This window comes from Ursus maritimus, unplaced genomic scaffold (genome assembly GCF_017311325.1).
Source record: "Ursus maritimus isolate PB19 unplaced genomic scaffold, ASM1731132v1 scaffold_19, whole genome shotgun sequence".
Lineage (NCBI taxonomy): Eukaryota > Metazoa > Chordata > Mammalia > Carnivora > Ursidae > Ursus > Ursus maritimus.
In genome coordinates, this window is record NW_024424341.1 from 46,989,076 (window position 1) to 47,007,917 (window position 18,842).

General features: G+C 40.8%; 1 protein-coding gene across 1 annotated transcript; it reads left to right on the plus strand.

Moving 5' to 3' along the window:
- The first annotated feature begins 4,679 nt into the window (after window positions 1-4,679).
- On the plus strand, window positions 4,680-18,439 carry LOC121103534 (zinc finger protein 501-like). The gene is given in 4 exon segments (XM_040634401.1): window positions 4,680-4,832; window positions 8,332-8,425; window positions 17,260-18,210; window positions 18,213-18,439. Coding segments are annotated over 4 exon segments (1,425 nt in total).
- The last annotated feature ends 403 nt before the right edge of the window (window positions 18,440-18,842 follow it).

Below are 18,842 nucleotides of genomic sequence, written 5' to 3' on the forward strand. Positions count from 1 at the left end.
AGTCAGAGGCTTAACGACGAGCCATCCAGGTGCCCCTAGATTAGCATATTAAAATGTTTTCACATAAAGGGTGAAAGAATGAGCTGTAGAGTCACTAAGAACACAGATGTTTACAGCTGAAGTCTAAAAAGGCAGCAGGAAGGGGCGCCTGGGTGGCACAGCGGTTAAGCGTCTGCCTTCGGCTCAGGGCGTGATCCCGGCGTTATGGGATCGAGCCCCACATCAGGCTCCTCCGCTATGAGCCTGCTTCTTCCCCTCCCACTCCTCCTGCTTGTGTTCCCTCTCTCGCTGGCTGTCTCTATCCTGTCGAATAAATAAATAAAATCTTTAAAAAAAAAATAAAATAAAATAAAAATAAAAAGGCAGCAGGTAAGTAACAACTAAACAAGAGATTTGATGTATGGTATGAATGCACTTCTAGGATCTGTAAAGGGAAAGTTGTCCTGTAAAGCATCGATGCCAGTTGGCTATGTTGACAAGAAAGAGGTTTCAAGATGGACTCCTGAATTCCCACCCTGAGGAAACATTTGTGGAGGAACTTTCCATTAAGCTTGGAGCAATAGAGGAGGCAAAAGATATGAATCTACTTTGTTTAACAAGGAGTTTGTTTTTAAAATCATGAAGGATGTTAAAATACTTTCAAGGAAAAAATGTCTGTGGTTTCAAACATGAGAAATATTGTAATGTAACTATCTGTAATTATAAGCTGTGAAGTTTTAAAGTAAATGTTTTATTTTAAACTAATTTTACATTTGTGGGGGAGCCTGGCTGGCTCAGTCAGTGGGGCATGTGCCTCTTGATCTCAGGGCTGTGAGTTCAAAGCCCACGTTGGTTGTAGAGTTTACTTAAATTTTTTTTTTTTTTAAGATTTGTAGAAAAGTTGCAAAGATAGTAAGGGATGTCCTAAATACCTTCCTTCAAGTCTCCTCTAAATTTACTATTGGATATTACCTTGGTGCATTTGGTCTTTTTGCTCTCCCAGGATCCAATCCAGAACACCACAGTAGATTTTGTCGCTGGGTCTCTCCTGTCTCCTCTGTGAAACTCTCTGAGTGTGTCCTTGGTTTTCGGGACCTTGACAGGGTGGCGGAAATACTGACAAGGCACTTTTTAGAATAACCCTCAAGTTGGATTCGAGTTACGTTTTCCTCGTGACCAGACAGGATTTAGGTATTCTAGAGACAGACACCACAGTCATCATGTCAGAGCATTTGATCATTGACATGACTTACCATTAAGGTGATATTCACATCAATCACTTGTTTAAAGTATTTTCCAGGTTTCTCCACTCTTAAATTTTTTTTTTTTTACTCTTTTCTTTGGAAGAAAAGTCACTAAGTATAGCTCATATTCAAGGAAGGGGTGAGTGGATAAAGTGAACTAGCTCCATTACTTTCAGCTTTATTATTTGACATTCTTCTCTAAGGAATATATTTCTCTTTTCCTTCATTTCTTTATTTTTTTTCCCATTGGTACAGACTCATGTGTACTTATACTTTGTGTTTAATCCAACACTATGCTCTTTGGTTGTCAAAATTGTTCCAACATTAGCCACTGGAGAACCGTTTTCAGGTCGACTTCACTGTCCCATCGATGTGCCTTAAACTTTTGATCTGGGCACTTGTGTGTCACTCCTATAAAAGCTTTCATTTCTTGTATACTCCCTGTCTTTCCCTTAGAATCCACCATTTCTCACAGGAAACTTTTATTAGAGAATGATGTTCAAAATCAAGATCTGGTGTTGGATTTGATGATTGCTACAGAAGTATCATTGCCACTTGGCCCTCTACACGTACGGAAGGAGGAAATGTATGTTATACATGCATAGATGTTTCACATCTGTACGTATTTCTGTATATCTATATAGCTAAGTAGGAATTCATGCCGATGACTCCCGTTCCAACCCAAGACCAGGTATACTTATATATAAATGAAATATATGAGCAGGATGTAAATAAACCCCTGCAAATGAAAATTTATGAATGCTTGTTGGTGATCTTTGGAATCAAGGCAATATTTAGCAGGAGTCCTACAATCTAGGGATGACAGAGACATCTTTCAGAGTGTAAGTGTCAATGTGAAATAATACATGTTCACAGAAATACACTAAACATTGAATTATAGGGAAAGTTATAGCAGCATGTGAGATGGTCATTCAGGAAAAAAGCAATAATTTCACAGCATAATGACCAGTGTGCAGTTGAGCTGATGGGGAGGTTCAGGTTTAGAGAGTAGAGCTTTTGGGGGCCTCACCACGAGTGGCTTAAATTCCATCTGTGGAGAGATGGTAGTCATTTGAAATAACGTATTGTCATGTGGAAATGGCCAGTTAGAAGTGGAATGGATCAAAAGTATGCTTTTGCTGATTTTCAAGACATCAGGTGAATATGGGTTAAAAAATATATGGTGTCTTGGGTAAAATTTCATGGAATTTGAGATCTGTGAAGAGCAGACTTCTCTATCATGTGGGGATGCTTTGTGGGCATTTTGGCAAGAAAGAGGGTTCAGGATGCAGGTCTCATCTCTAATTGTAGGGGAATAAGTTGACGGTGGAGCCTCCATTAAACTTGGAACAGTGGAGGCACACGTGTTTGGGGGGGAAAGCCAATGAATCTGGTTGTTGTTGTTTTAGAGATGGAGAGAGAGGGATGGGCAGGGGCACAGAGAGAACCTTAAGCAGGCTCCATGCCCAGCACAGAACTGACAAGGGGCTTGATCTCAGAATTCTGATGTTAATTGTATCACTGTTTAAAATTACATAGAACCTAGTTTCCATTTTTCTACTTTAATTCTTATAATTCATATCCATGAAAAAATTGAATTGCATATAATAAAAAAAAGTTTGACTTTACCAGGAGCAATTCCTCTGTTTCATATAGTAATGGATATATTTATGCTCTACATTTATTTATTTATATTGTCTGGTTGTTATTCAGTCTGAAAATAAACATTGAAATTAATTAATTAGCAACAGTGTAATGAAACCATAGCATCTCTAGGATTCTCAAATGGGTGCAGTACAAAACCTGTCATAGCAAGGTAGATCACGTTTTAATACTGGTACAATGGCAATAGCACCTTATAAATGTTTATATATAGGATATCTATAACATTTTTAAAAAATTTAAATTCAATTAATTAACATACAGTGTATCATTAGTTTCAGAGGTAGAGGTCAATGATTCATCAGTTGCATATAACACCCAGTGCTCATTGTATCACGTGCCCTCTTTTAATGCCCATCACCCAGTTACCGCATCCCCCACCCCCCTCCCCTCCAGCAACCCTCAATTTGTTTCCTATGATTAAGAAAGAGTCTCTTATGGTTTGTCTCCCTCTTTGATTTTGTCTTGTTTTATTTTTCCCTCCCTTCCCCTATGATCCTCTATTTTATTTCTCAAATTCCACATGTGAGTGAGCTCATATAATAGTAGTCTTTCTCTGATTGACTTATTTCACTTAGCATAACACCCCCTAGTTCCATCGACGTCGTTGCAAATAGCAAGATTTCACTTTTTTGATGGCTGAGTAGTATTCCAGGTGTGTGTGTGTGTGTGTGTGTGTGTGTGTGTGTGTATATATATATATATATATATATATACCACATTTTAAAAAAGATTTCATTTATTTATTTGATAGAGCACAAGCAGGGGGAGTGGGAGAGGGAGAATCAGGCTCCTTGCTGAACAGGGAGCCTGATGCAGGGGCTCAATCCCAGGACCCTGGGATCATGACCTGAGCTGAAGGCAGATGCTTAACTGACTGAGCCACCCAGGCGATAGGGCCTTTTGGATGAATTCAACATCCTGTTATTTTTGCTGCTTTGGAATCTATAGTAGAAATTGATGCGTTGCAGTGTGTACTTCCTTGTTATGTAAGTTTTAGAGGGGGTTATCCCCATCAGAGAGATGTGCACGGGGAGAGGTATTAGTGAGACCAAATCTTCTGCTGTGTGCCAGTGGTAGATGCAGAAGAATTTAGTGTGAGTGCCTCCATCCTTTTTATACCCAAATTTTTCACTATTTAAATGATCTGATTTTTGGTAGTTCAGAAGGCTTAGTCTCAATATCCTGTCTAAGGTGTTATCCCATCTCTGCCCAGTAAGAGTAGCCAGTAAAACAAGGCAAAATTGAAAGTCCTGGTTAACAATGAAAGTTCATTGGGACCCCATAAGCGAATTTACAATGCGCGAACCTTCCAGCAACAAAGGAAAACCCTGCTTTCTGTTTGGTACCTGCTATGGTCTGAATACTTGTGTACCACCAACTTCCATATGTTAAAACCGAACTCCCATGGTGATACCATTAAGAGATGGGGCCTTCAGGAGATGAGTAAGTCATGAGGGTAGAGGCCCCATGAATGGGGATGGTACCCTCGTAAAAATGGCCTAGGCAAGCTCCCTTGCCCCTGTATCATTTGAGCCCACAGCGGAAGACTCTGTCTAGAAACCAGAAAGTGGGCTCTCACCAGATATCTGCTGGTGCCTCGGTCTCAGCCTTCCCAGCCTCTGCCCCTGTGAGGAAAAAGAAATGTATTGTCTATAAACTACCCAGTCTCTGGCATTCTGTTTCAGTAGCTGAGATAGAGTAAGACAAAAATCGGTCATAGAACTGGAGGTACGCCCGTGAAACATACTTAGAAGGGTGGACGTGGCACTGGAACAGTATAATGGTTAGCGAATGGAAGGGGAGCGCGTGGTGGAAAAAGCCTGCATCACCACTAAGGGCGATCCTGGTGAGAGCTCGGAAGAAAAGAGGAGAGCCGTAGAGAGACCCTCAATCTTCCTGAGAACACCTCAGTGCTCCTGGGAGAGTGTTGTAGAAATATGGACGGTAAAGGCCATGTTGGTGGGTCCCAGACAGAAATGAGGATCGCTTTCCTGGAAGCCAGAGGAAAGCTGATTGCTGTTATTGATTTTTTTTATTTTAATTTTTTAAAGATTTTGTTTATTTGAGAGAGAGAATAAGTGAGAGAGTATGGGGGGGGCGGCGCGGGTGGGGGCAGAGGGAGAGGGAAAAGTAGGCTCCCCGCTGAGCAGGAAGCCCGAGGCAGGGCTGATCCCAGGACCCTGGAATCATGACCTGAGCGGAAGGCAGATGCTTAAACCGACTGAGCCCCCCAGGCGCCTTAAGGTGATTGCTGTTATAATGTGGAAAAGCACTTGGCTGGGTTGTGTTCCTGTCCTGGTGTTTTGTGCAGGGTAGACGTTGTGAGCACTGGAATTGGATCTTGGGCTGAGGGAATGTCTAAGCAAAGTGTCGAAAGAACGGTGTTCTCTCTTGGATGCTTCTAGTAAAATGGGAGAGGAGAGAAATGATGTAACTACAGAATTGTTAATCCAGTCTTGGGGGCAGCAGTCTGCCCTGTGTCTTCCTCTCTTTTATGGTCCAAGAAGTGTTGTCGATTTTTTAATCTGTTCAGTTTTTTATCTTTTGTTAGGAAGAAATGGCAGCTTTCAAGATGCTTACATGTGGAACTGGAAACCGTAAGTCCCTATTTTAAAAACTGTCAAATTTGTAATTAAGTGGCATTAAGTATACTCCTGTTTTTATGGAACTCTCACCACAGTCTAATTCCAGAACTTTTTACCACCCCAAAGAGTAGCCCAGACCCATTAAGGAATCACTCCCCATTCCTCCCAACCCCCAGGCTCTGGCAAAAATGAATCCGTTTTCTGTCACTGTAAAACTCGTACAAAATCAAAGAAGGACTAAATGGAGGGATAATTCATGTTCTTGAAAAGTTAGATTCAGTATTCTCAAGACATCAGTTGTTCCCAATTGATCAATAGATTCAGTGCAATCCTAGTCAAAATCCTAGAAAGTTTTTTTCTTAAGTAATCACTACACCCAATGTGGGGCTTGAACTCATGATTCTGAGATCAGGTGTCGCATGCTCTTCCAACTGAGCCAGCCAGGTGCCCCTCTAGCGAGTTATTTTGTGGATGCTAGCAAGTCGATTCTAAAGCTTATATGGGGAGACGAAAGGCTTGGAATAGGAATACAGTATGGAAGGAGAAGAACAAAGTTAGAGGACTGAGTCTGTGTGACTTCAAGACTTACCAGAAAGCTGGACTAATCAACACGATGTCATATTCGTGAGAGAGTAGACAGCGAGAGGAGCGCACCTGTGATGGGCATGGGGTAATGTATGGCGTTGTTGAATCACTATATTGTACACCTGAAACTGATATAACGCCGTATGTTAACTAACTGGAATTAAAATAAAAACAACAAAAAATAGACCATTAGATCAATGGAACAGAATAGAGAGCTCAGAAATACACCCCCATGAATGCAGTCAACTAATCTTTGACCAAAAAGCAAAGAAAATACAATGGAGGAAAGATAGTCTTTTGAACAAATTGTGCTGAAAGAACTGAATATCCACATGCAGAAAAATGAATCTGGAAATGGACCTTATACCCTTGACAAAAATGAATTCAAAATGGATACAGACCTAAATGTAAAGTGAAAAATTATAAAACTCTGAGTACATAACAGGAAAGAACCAGGGTGGCCTTGGAGATGAGCACTTTTTATTTTATTTTATTAACGAATTAATTTATTTTATATTTTTAAAGATTTTATTTACTTATTTGAGAGAGAGAGCACACAAGCAGGGGGAGCAGCAGGCAGAGGGAGAAGCAGGCTCCCTGCTAAGCAAGGAGCTCGATGCAGGACTCCATCCTAGGACCCTGGGATCATGACCTGAGCCAAAGGCGGACGCTTGAGGCCCGAGCACCCAGGCATCCCAAAAAATGGATGTGGTTTTAAAAAAAATTAAAGCACTTTGGAGATGTGAGAGATGCTCAGTACTTGAAAGGGAGCGGGGGAGAACAAACTGGCATCACAATTCATTAAACACCCTCCCCCACACACGCATGCGGGTGCCCCAGCGACACAGAAAAGATGTTCTGATCTGGTAATTCAGTTACATCCTTTATTACCCAACAGGGATCATGACTGCCTTTGCGTGTCATCAAATATGTGTCAATGACATCATTTTCAAAGGTTTCTGTCTGCTCCCACCGCGAACTGTTCATCCAGCCTCCTCCCTGCTCTTGGTTCATTTTCAAAGCTGTGATGTCAACACCTTCACGCTCCCTCTGCCTCTCTTGGGGTTGGAGGCTCCGCTCACCTGCGCACAGGCCCTCACACCTGATTGCCCTGTGCATCCACCGACCCCTGGGAGGGGCAGGTATCTGAGCACACAGGGTAGCTTTGGGAAGCATCCTAAGAAGGGACACCTCACCCAACCCTGGTGCCACCAGGTGAGCCAACCCTCCCCCATCTCCCCCTTGTGCACTAGGCAACAGCGTGGCCACACCCATTCCAGCAGGAGCTCCGCCCCTAGAATCCTGCAAAGGAACCTATCCTTCTAGAAGTTTCTAGCTCAGAGCTTCTAAAAGCAGGCCTGGGGGACCAGCATCAGCACCAACGGGGAACTTAATAAAGATGCCATTTTGTGGGCCCAACTGCAAACCTGCAGAATCATGACTTCTCAATAGTGGGGTACTGATCCCCCAAGGAATCCACAAAACATTGGAAGAAATGCTTAGCGAAGTGTTTCCCATCCGCTTTCCCATTGGGAAGTTGACGAGTTTTAGGAACTGTCACCACCTGTTCCCCCCCAGACAGAGTCTCTCTTTTGGTCAAGGTGGCAGCATCAGTGTCGCTTTCATTATGTGCTCCAGCTGACGGTGAGGTGAGACCAGGGTTAAGCATGAGGGCTCCCAGGCGCTCTTATGAGAGTTGACTGCAGGCTTTGGTTCAAGGGGAGGTAATAAGGTCTGTTCCAGGTGGTTTGGAAGGAGCAAGACAGTGCAGCTGGGATCCCCGTGCTGTTGCAGATTTTGTGGGCGTCTGTGCGAAGGGCGGGCATGTGAAGACGGAGAAGGAGAAATTCACCTGTTGGTCTCCACGTAGGAGCTCACTGACCCTGAATCTTAGCGGGGACAAAGGATGGTCTTTCTACCTTTCATGGACCTTCATGTTTCCATTTCAGCTTTAGCTTCCCCTTTCTTAAGGGAACATCATCACTTCTGTAGATTACTGGCAGTTCTAAACATTGAGCGGCATAAAATGATATTGCTCACATCTTAAATTCCCCGTTTCTACTCTTTGTTATTGTACTGGTAGTACTTGGAGGTGGAGGTCAGGATGTGAACACTGGAAATCCCTCCTGTGTGTTCTAAAGGGGCTTTTGGGCAACAGCATTTGGGAAGCCATTTTCTAGATTCTACAGTGTCCTCTCTTCTCTCCTGAGCACAACTGTGATTAAAAGTTTGAATCTCCAGCAATACTCGTTTTCCTTTCTTCTAAAAAACAGGTCTCTGTGTCAAAGCCAGACCTGATCATGTTTTTGGAGCAAGAGAAGCAGCTCTGGGATGTGAAGAGAGAGGAGGCAGTAGCCTTCCATCCGGGTAGGTGGGAATGAATGAGGCAGATGATGGAGGGGAGGTCCAAGTCTGAAGGAGGAAGGTAGACCTTAAACTGTGCTTCAAGTAGCTCTCTCTCAATGGAAATTAGTTTGAGAAGCTGATGTTATTTCTCTCCCTCTCCCAGAAGAACATGTGCTATCCAACATTATGAAGCTCTTACCTTCACTAAGGATTCTCCTTCAGCTCCAGTGATGGTCCATCACATGCACAGGGAGGGCCAGGAGACTCCCCTTGGGGTGGGAGGGCCTCCATAATCTGAGAGTTTCTCCATTGCTGTGAGGGCCCTGCAAAAGTCTCCCTATTTCTGAGGATCTTAATGTTAAGCCCTTTGTAAGTTCTCTTTTGCCTCATGTGAGATGTGTGTCAGGGTAGTGGTGGGCCTATTGGGGTTTGGTGCAGAAATTCTTGGAACCCTGGAGACAGACATCCCTTGTTTTCCGGTTTATGCTTTCCCATATTATGGAAGCTTTAATCTTAACAAAATTGAGACTCAGTAACTTCATCAGATAACAAAGCACCCCCCTAAAATGAGAAAATGTAATCTTTATTTCCTTTCAAAAGTTCATTTTTCTTCATATTAACTAATATGGAAAATTCCCACTCTATATGTTCCATTCCTCAGTGGTGAAATAATGGAACATTAATATTTGTTTCCTAGAATTCCTACCTAAATAATGCCATAGGTGAGCTAAAACTTTTGAAACTCAGAACTTGTAGGCTTTAATAAAATCTCAGTTGTTACCTTATTTCTTAATAACTGCATCATGTTGGGGCACCTGGATGGCTCAGTTGGTTCATGATCTCAGGGTTCTGGGATTGAGCCCCGAGTCGGGCTCCCTGGAGCCTGCTTCTCCCTCTTCTCCCACCTGTGCTCTTTGTCACTCTCTCTGTCTCTCTCAAATAACTTTTAAAAATGCATCATTTTATAATTTCATCTTATATGAAATTCTTGTGACTTTGCCATGTGTGTTTTCACTTTCTAATTAGTTGTATGTGAGATTCACCTTAATTTTTTGTTTAGATTCAAAGTTCTGACAGGACATGGGCATGTGCTTTATAGGAAGTGAGGTAGATAATAAGTACAATCCCCATATTTAAGAAAAACTATTGTTTATAAATGTAATTTTATTTCAGGGAAAATTAATCACTAGATTTTTTCTTCTACTTTCCTCAGAATGTACTTGAATTTCATCCAAATAGCTATTTTGTATAAAGTCATTGCCAGTATATTTTACAATGTGGGTGGTGTTTGTTTATTTAGAAATGAAAAACTTTTGTTTGCTTGGTTCTAAAGAATGAATTATAGCCTTACATTCTGCATGAAAGGAAATTAATAACATGATACATTTTTAATGTATTTTAAGTACATATTTGTAAAACGTTTCATTAGACCTTTTTATGGTTTATTTTAATCAATATTTATAATTTTACTGTCAATGAAGACATGCTAACAATTCCAATGCTTGTTTTTCAGGGGGTCACAGTCTATGTTTGAAAATACAGTTACATAGTGGTTTTCCTTTTTAATAATTCAACTGTTTTTTATGTAGAATTTTTTGGATTAAATTTTGTCTTATTCTGGTTTTGCAATTCCATAATCATGTACTTTTTGTCTCAGACATCCCACATTTAGTAGTTGTGGTTTCCTTTTTACCTGTGTATTTTATTCTAGGATGACAATTGTTAACTCGGTAGATTTCAAGACAATGTGAATTTACCTCAAATATGAATCAGCTTTATGCCCTTCGCCAGTAAAATTACGCGTTTGTTTGTATCAATATTACGCATACATACTTTGGGACTCATCGTGTGTATTTCTTTCATTGGTTAGTGGCCATTGTATGCTGTGTTGTGTCTACGTGAGTTGTCATAATAATAGAATTGATTTCATCAGTATTTATTGGTGACTTTATATTCTCCTTGCCTGAGAGAAACACTTTTTTGAATTGAAAGTAATTTTGAAGCATTCCCTACTTCTGTATCAAGTTTAGGTATTATATTTTATCCTTACTTGTGCTGTTATACCCATGACAAGCTTTGATACCATTTTCATTACCTTTTGTGTCTTCTGTATGTATTTTCATTGTGCTTTCACACAGATTGCTTAAAACAATTTAAACGTTTAAGAAGCCATTTCAAACTTATATTCTCATTTGCATCCAAAATTATTCTACTTCTCTCCACCCCTGCACACATTTTATGTTACCGATATCACAAATTCTATCTTTTATGTTGTGTACTTTATTGCCTAGACTTATGATTTTTATGCTTTGATTTAAAAACATTTTGAGGCAGAAATAAAAGCAACTTGTGCTACCTCATTACATCATTACAGGGTTTGATAATTGTGGAAATATTTATATTTAGCAGAGAGCTTTATGTTATGTGGTTTTAGTCACTGTTCAGAATCCTTTTACTCCAACCAGAAGGACTTCCTTGAACGTTTCTTGTAGGACAGGTCTACTGGTAAACTTACAGGGGATTTAACGTGGGGAAGTCTTCATTTCTACCTTCAGGGAAAACAGTTTTCCCAGATAGAGTATTCCTGATGGATATTTTGATCTTTCAGTGCTTGAATACACTGTCCCCTGCAGTTCCTCCTCTCAGGTCTGCTGTGAATCCCAGTAATAATCTTACAGAGCTCTCTTACATGAGATGAGTTGCTTTTGTCATGCTGTTTCAAAATTCTCTTCGCCTGTGACTTTTTTCGTAGGTTAATTGTAATGTTCATGTCTCGATCTTTATCCGATTTTGAATTTCCTGAGCTTCTTGAATTTATCTCTTCTTTCCACATACGTGGAAAATACAAGCCCTTAGATCATCATGTAAACCCTCTGGGCCCATTCACTCTCCTCTCCTTTTCAGATCCCCTTAATGTACATATGAGACCACTTGTTGTGTCCCATGAGTCCCTAGACTCTTTCCTTTTCCACATACTTCTTTAGTCCTCTCAGCAGATAATTTAAAACAAAATACTGCATCCCAATATTTTAAAGAAAGAAAAAGTTAGATATATGCAAAAAGAAAGTTAAATACAATGAAGGGATGAAATATGACTGTAAGAATGAGAATAAAAAAGATTTTAAAAAAGGAATTGATAAGTTGGTTGAAAAAGGAAAGATGAATGATTCAAAAAAATAAAAAGAAAAAAAATAAAGAAAAATTTAAAAATTAAAGTTGAAGATTAAAGAATCATGGGAAAAAGCCATGAATTCTATGTGCTGTATTCCCCTAGCCTGGAGTTTTGCAGTTCTCATTGATCAGTCAACTTGGTCGTGGCTGAATGTTCTTGCTGATCTTTTGGGGGAAGGGCCTGTCGCATTGATTCTCTGCCCCGGGTGGAATTGCACCACCCTTGCCAGGGGCCAGGCTAAGTCATCTGCTCTGGTTTTCTCTCTGTAGTTTTTTTTTTTTAATGATTTTATTTATGTATTTGACAGAGAGAGAGACAGCCAGAGAGAGAGGGAACACAAGCAGGGGGTGTGGGAGAGGAAGAAGCAGGCTCCCAGTGGAGGAGCCTGATATGGGGCTCGATCCAAGAACGCTGGGATCACACCCTGAGCCGAAGGCAGATGCTTAACGACTGAGCCACCCAGGTGCCCCTCTCTCTGTAGCTTTTGTTCCCTAAAGGCTCTTCCTCTCAGCTTTAGAGATGAGGATGAAAATGGCGGCCTCCCAGTTGCCCTGGGAGAGCCAAGAGCTCAGGGCTCCACTCCTCAGTGCGCCCTCAGACAAAAGCAGTGAATCACTCCTGTCTCCTGGTCTCTGTCCACTCTGTGCTCACCAGCCTGTGACTGAGCGTTTATCTGGCACACGGCCCTGTTTGGAGTCTCCAAACCCAGCAGATTCCTGCAGCGTGCTCCCATGCCACTCCTCCCAGGGGAGGAAGGGGAATCTCCCCTGATCAGGCCCTTATTGGGCCCTGGCTCTAAGAGCAGTGGCCTGACCGCTGTGGATCATGGTTTATGGCAGTCCTGAGCTGAGGGCCCACTCCTGGGCTCTTTTTTTTTTTTTTTTAAGATTTTATTTATTTATTTGACAGAGAGAGAGACAGCCAGCAAGAGAGGGAACACAAGCAGGGGGAGTGGGAGAGGAAGAAGCAGACTCCCAGTGGAAGAGCCTGATGTGGGGCTCAATCCCAGAATGCTGGGATCACGCCCTGAGCCAAAGGCAGATGCTTAACGACTGTGCCACCCAGGCGCCCCCCCCCCCAGGCTCTCTTTGAAGCTGGCTTCCCCACTCAATGCTTGGGATCTTTGCAGCACTCAGGAACCCCCAGTCTTTGTGTGACCCCGAGGGTCCTGAGACCACACTGTCCCAGTGAGGATTCCACCCCCCCACACACACTAGCAGACGTCCCTCACCAGAGCAGACTTAGAGAAGTTCTGATTTTGTTCGCTACTCTGTTACTTACCAGTAGCCGGCTGATGGAGGCTCCCTCCCTCCGTGCTCTATCTTCCCATGTATTGCCTCAGATTCACTTCACCGCACCTCCTACCTTGCAGAAAGTGGCTGCTTTTCTGTTCATAGAGTTGCTGCTATTTTCTTTGTTCTCCAGTTGAGCTCACATAGGTGTTCAGAATGGTTTGAGAGCTATCTAGCTGAATTCCTGGGACCAGATGAAATTTGGGTCTCCTACTCCTCTGCAGTCTTGGACTCTCTCCCCAAATATGGAGAATTCTTAAAATGTGGGTAACTTGTGGTAGGGAGCTCCCTTTGGTCACTGCAAAGTCTTAGGAAGCTACTTGTGATGAGCAAATGTGACAGAGATGGGAACTTGGGAAATGGGGGGTTTTCTGAGATTCAAGGAAGTCAGATGCTTTTCTCAGGATTAGATCAATTCCCGGGTGGTCCTGAGGACCAGTTGTTGGATGACAGAGAAAACTGTACTTTCCCAGGCCCAGATGCATGGCGCTGAATGTCGACAAGGTATTGGATGATTTAAACATTGTGTGCATAATGTTAAGATGTCACATGGCAGAGCAGATGTTGAAGATGAAGAAAGCTGCTGGACACTACTAGACAGAACCAGCAAGGTGTGTGCTGTGCCCATATCACATCTCCTGAGCAGAGAGTTCCGTAGGGCCTCAGTTCTGGTGGAGGTGATGTCAGGTTTCATTTCACAAGCAGACCAGAGCGCACCTGGTTAATACTGGTCACATTGAGGTGAGGGTCCAAACACTTCCCACAACAGGCAAGGGGAGCCTCTGCAGACCACTGGTGTGAAGGATATAGCAGTACACGGTACTAACTTTTCTAACATACAGAGGAAGGCAGACTTAGAAAAAAATGCCAGGATGGAAGAATTTATCCCAAATGAAACAATGAGATATAGCCATGGCCAGAGATCTAAAAGGAAACAGTTATCAGTAACATGGTTGATGGAGAATTTAAGGCAACAATCATAAGGATACCCACAGGGTTGAGAAAAGGATAGTGAGAATCTTACCACAGAGATAAAATAGTTAAAAAATAGATCAGAGAGATTAACAATGCAATACAGGAGATTGGAAACAGGCTTGCAATGAACAGCAGGCTGGAAGAAACAGAGGACTGACTTTGTGACCTAGAAGACAAAATAAAGGAAAATACTTAATCTGAACAAGAGAGAGAGAGAGAAGAAACACGCAACACAAGATTTGATTTAGGAAACTCAGGCCATTAAATGTAGAAACATTCATAGGTGTTGGGCTTTTCTGTGCTGGAAGAGTTTTGATTCCAAAGTCAACTTTCATTCTTATTATTTCTTTAAGAAGATTTCCCATTGTTGGTTCAAGGTTCATAATTCAGTCTTAGTAACTTATACATTTTTAGGAATTATCTGGTTTTTTTCTTAGTTATCAGATTTGTAAGTATATAATTCTTCATGTAGTTAAAGCATTGCCAGCTTTATTTATCATTTTGGTGAAATTGGGCATTAGTTTCATGTTACGTTATTAGTTATTTTGGTCTCTATGTATTTATTTTAGATTTTTCTTTTTTATTTCCTTCCACTACTAAATTTTAGCTTATTTTCTTCTTTGTCTGTTTCTTTGTGGTGTAAGGTTAAATTGAATATTTCAATTTTTTCTTAAGCATGTATAGCATAAAAAAATTGAAAATGGACAGTCTCATAGAAAAAAATAACAGAAATAAACAATACCAGTAATGTCCAAAAAACAAAAAAAATTAAATTAGGATACTTTAGTGTTTTCTATAGATCATCATCTGTGAAGAGAGATAATTTTATTTTTTCTTTTTCCATTGGATTCCTTTAATGTATTTTTTATTGCTTAATTGTTCTGAGTAGAATATCCTATAGTGGGGCACCTGGGTGGTTCAGTCGTTAAGCGTCTGCCTTTGGCTCAGGTCATGATCCCAGGGTCCTGGGATTGAGCCCCGCATTGGACTCCCTGCTCTGCTGGGAGCCTGCTTCTTCCTCTCCTACTCCACCTGCTTGTGTTCCCTCTCTCGCTGGCTGTCTCTCTGTCAAATAAATAAAATCTTAAAAAAAAAAAAAAGAATATCCTGTAGTATGTTGAATGGAAGGGGTACAGTCACTTCATTATGGCGTTTCTGGTATTAGAAGAGAAGTTTGTGGTCTTTTACTGTCGAATGTGTTAGATTTCAGCTTTTCATACATATATGGCCTTTGAGGAGGTTTTCTTCCATCCCTCCTTCATTGAGTGTTTGTTTTTTTTTTTAAAGATTTTATTTATTTGACAGAGGGGAGACAGCCAGCGAGAGAGGGAACACAAGCAAGGGGAGTGGGAGAGGAAGAAGCAGACTTCCCAGTGGAGCAGGGAGCCTGACGCGGGGCTCTATCCCAGGACTCTGGGATCACACCGTGAGCTGAAGGCAGACGCTTAATGACTGAGCCACCCAGGCACCCCCATTGAGTGTTTTTAATCATGAAATGTTTTCATATTTATGTTGTATTAATTAATATCATGTAATTCTGATCTTCATTCTGTTAATGTGGAATCTTCAATGTATACTTTTCCATATGTTGGAACTCCCTTAATTCCAGAAGATTTCTCATTTGATTATGTTGTAAAATGGTAAAATGTGCTTTTGCTGCAGTCTGCTGTGTTCTATTGTGAACTTTGCATGAATATTCCTCACAGATAGTAGTTTGTAGCCCTCTTTACTTTCAAATCATACCGTGGCCTTGATAACCTGGTAATGCTGGTACCCCAGAGAGAGTGTTTTGCAAAATTCTCTGATCTTCTCTCCTTGGAAATGTTTGAGGAGATTTGAAACCCTTTCTCATTAAGTGTCTATTTGAATTTTCCAGTGAATTCATCTGGCACAGGACTTTTCTTTGCTGGGAGTTTTTTCATTACTCTTTCAGTGTACTTAGTAGTTGTAGATCCATTGTGATTTTTTAATATTTCTTCATGATGAAGTCCGAACTGTTTATACCTTGTTTGAAATTTATTGTTGTCTTTTGGTATTAATTAGCGTACATATAATTAGCCATCATCGCCTCTTATAATTCCTTTCCTTTCTCTGGTTTCAGTTACACTGTGTCTGCTTTCACTTCTTCATTTCGCATACTTGTTGGTCTTTTCTCTTTCATTCTTACTTCATTTAGTTAAAGGGCTGTCAATGTTGTTGATCTTTTCTGACAGCCAACTCTTCTTTTGTCGATATGTTCCCATTTTCAGAATATCCTCTTGTGTTTATTGCAGTATTATGTTTAAAATTCCTTCTTTGTGGTGTGCCTGGGTGGCTCAGTTGGTGAAGCGTCTGCCTTCAGCTCAGCTCATGATCCAGGAGTCCCGGGATCGAGCCCCATGTCTGGCACTGTGCTCAGTGGGGAGTCTGCTTCTCCCTTTGCCCCTCCTGCCACTCGTGCTCTATCATTCTCTCTCAAATAAATGAATAAAATCTTTAAAAATATAAAATCCCTTCTTTCTACTAATTTTGTGCTTATGTGGTACTTTTCCTGATTATTTGAGGTACAGAAAAGTGATTAGTGCTGCACCATGACAATACCACAGCATTATCTATTAGGATATGTGGTCTGTATGTTGTGTGCAAAGTTATGTGTCATGGAGGAATGAAGTCCTCATGATTCCTTCTCAGGCATCTTGCTGACATTCTCTGATTTGAAGCTTGGATGTTAGAAGTCATCAGTATATTCATCAGAAAGTAGTAAGTGGAATGATTTTCCTTTTTTTCTTATTTGATATCTTTCAGCTGTATCTTCACATGATACCCAGAGCTTCCTGCCAAATCCAAGCATAGAAGGTTCTTTCCAAAAAGAGTCAATGGGTAGATACAAAAATAGTGCTGTTGAGAATTTACACTTAATGATAGAATGGGACAATGGTAGGGAGAGTGAAGGGCATCAAAGATATCATGAAGGAAATAGCCAAACTGAGACAACTGCCTTTAATAAGAAGCTCACTGCCAGAAGTGGTGAAGGCCATAAAACATTGTGGAAAAGCTCCCTTTTTAAGTCAGCTTCTTCTACAAAGCATGTTTCTGGAAGCAAAAGCTCCAATCAAATATTCAAACATACCTGTTTGTGGAAAGATAATTTGGAAAATCTGGAAAGTTACCTAGTCCATGCTGAAAATAATGATTTGAACCATTTACAAAATGGGATTGGATTGATCGTTCAGTCAAATATCTCTGATAACCAGAGATTTAAAAATAAAGAACCAAATGCTAAGTGGAATCCACTTGGGAAGTCCCTCACAGAGGACTCAACCCTACAAAATTACCAGAGCCTTTTCAATGGAGACAGAATTGTTCAATGCAGTGAATCAGAGAAGACTTTAACCAGGGCTCCCATGTTCATACATGTGTGAGGACTCAGTTTTCAGAGAACCAGTATGAATGTAGTAAAGGTGGGAAAGTGTTTTATCAAAGCTCTAACCTTATTATACAAAAGAGTATCTATTTGGAAGAGAATCCTTATGAGTATAATCAATGTGGGGGTCCACTCAAGCAGCCCTCCGATGTCCGTGATCATCAGAGAATTCATGAGGGAAAACACCCATTCAAATGCAATAAACCAGGGACCATGTTTAGTCAGTCATCAAAACTAAATATAGACATAAATAAGACAGTCCCTACTGAAGAGAAACCTTACAAATGTCAAGAGTGTGGCAAGACCTTTAACTGGCCCTCACACCTCACAAAACATCACAGAATTCATACTGGAGAGAAACCTTACAAATGTAAAGAATGTGGCAAGGCCTTTAACCGGCTCTCATGCCTTACTGAACATCAGAGAACTCATACTGGAGAGAAACCTTACAAATGTCAAGAGTGTGGCAAGACCTTTAACTGGCCCTCACACCTTATACAACATCACAGAATTCACACTGGAGAGAAACCTTACAAATGTAAAGAATGTGGAAAGGCCTTTAACCAGAGCTCACACCTAAATCGACATCACAGAATTCATACTGGAGAGAAACCTTACAAATGTCAAGAGTGTGGCAAGGCCTTTTACTGGCCCTCAGACCTTATACAACATCACAGAATTCATACTGGAGAGAAACCTTACAAATGTAAACAATGTGGAAAGGCCTTTAACCAGTGCTCACACCTGAACCGACATCACAGAATTCATACTGGAGAGAAACCTCACAAATGTCATGAATGTGGCAAGGCCTTTAACCAGCACTCACACCTAAATTGACATCAGAGAATTCATACTGGAGAGAAACCTTACAAATGTCAAGAATGTGGCATGGCCTTTAAATGGAAGTCATCCATTAATGGACATCACAGAATTCATACTCAAGAGAAACCTTACAAATGTGAAAATTTGGTAAAACCTTTAAAGACTGCTTATCCCTAAATGAATATAGGCAAATCCATACTGGAGAGAAACCTTACAAATATAAAGAATGTGGCTTAGCTTTTATATTGCACTCAACGCTTACCGGACATCATAGAATTCATACTGGAGAGAAACCTTACAGATGTAAAGAATGTGAGAAAAAGTTTAAGGACTGCTCACCCCTTACTCCACACCAGAGAGTTCACATTTGAGAGTAACTATATATAAAGAATGTGTCCAACTTCTCACCAAAACTCACAACTTACTCAACATCATAGTTACCATACAGGAACAAAACTGTAAAATGTAAAGAACGTGGCCAAGCCTTTAACTGGAATTCAGTCCTTACTCAATATCACAAAAATGCACACTAGATTCAAACCCTAGAACCATAATGAATGTGGAAAGACCATTTTAATATACACTTTAGCAAACACTGGAGAGTGCAGAAAAGAAACTTGAAAGATTAAGTATTTAGAAAACTATTTATCTGAACATCCAATGTCAAAAAATGTCACAGATGTCAAGCAGAAGGCAGTACATCAGTCTCTCTATTCAGACGTTATATAAAAATAGTTATTATGAGGAAAATGCAAAGTTAAACACCTGGAAATG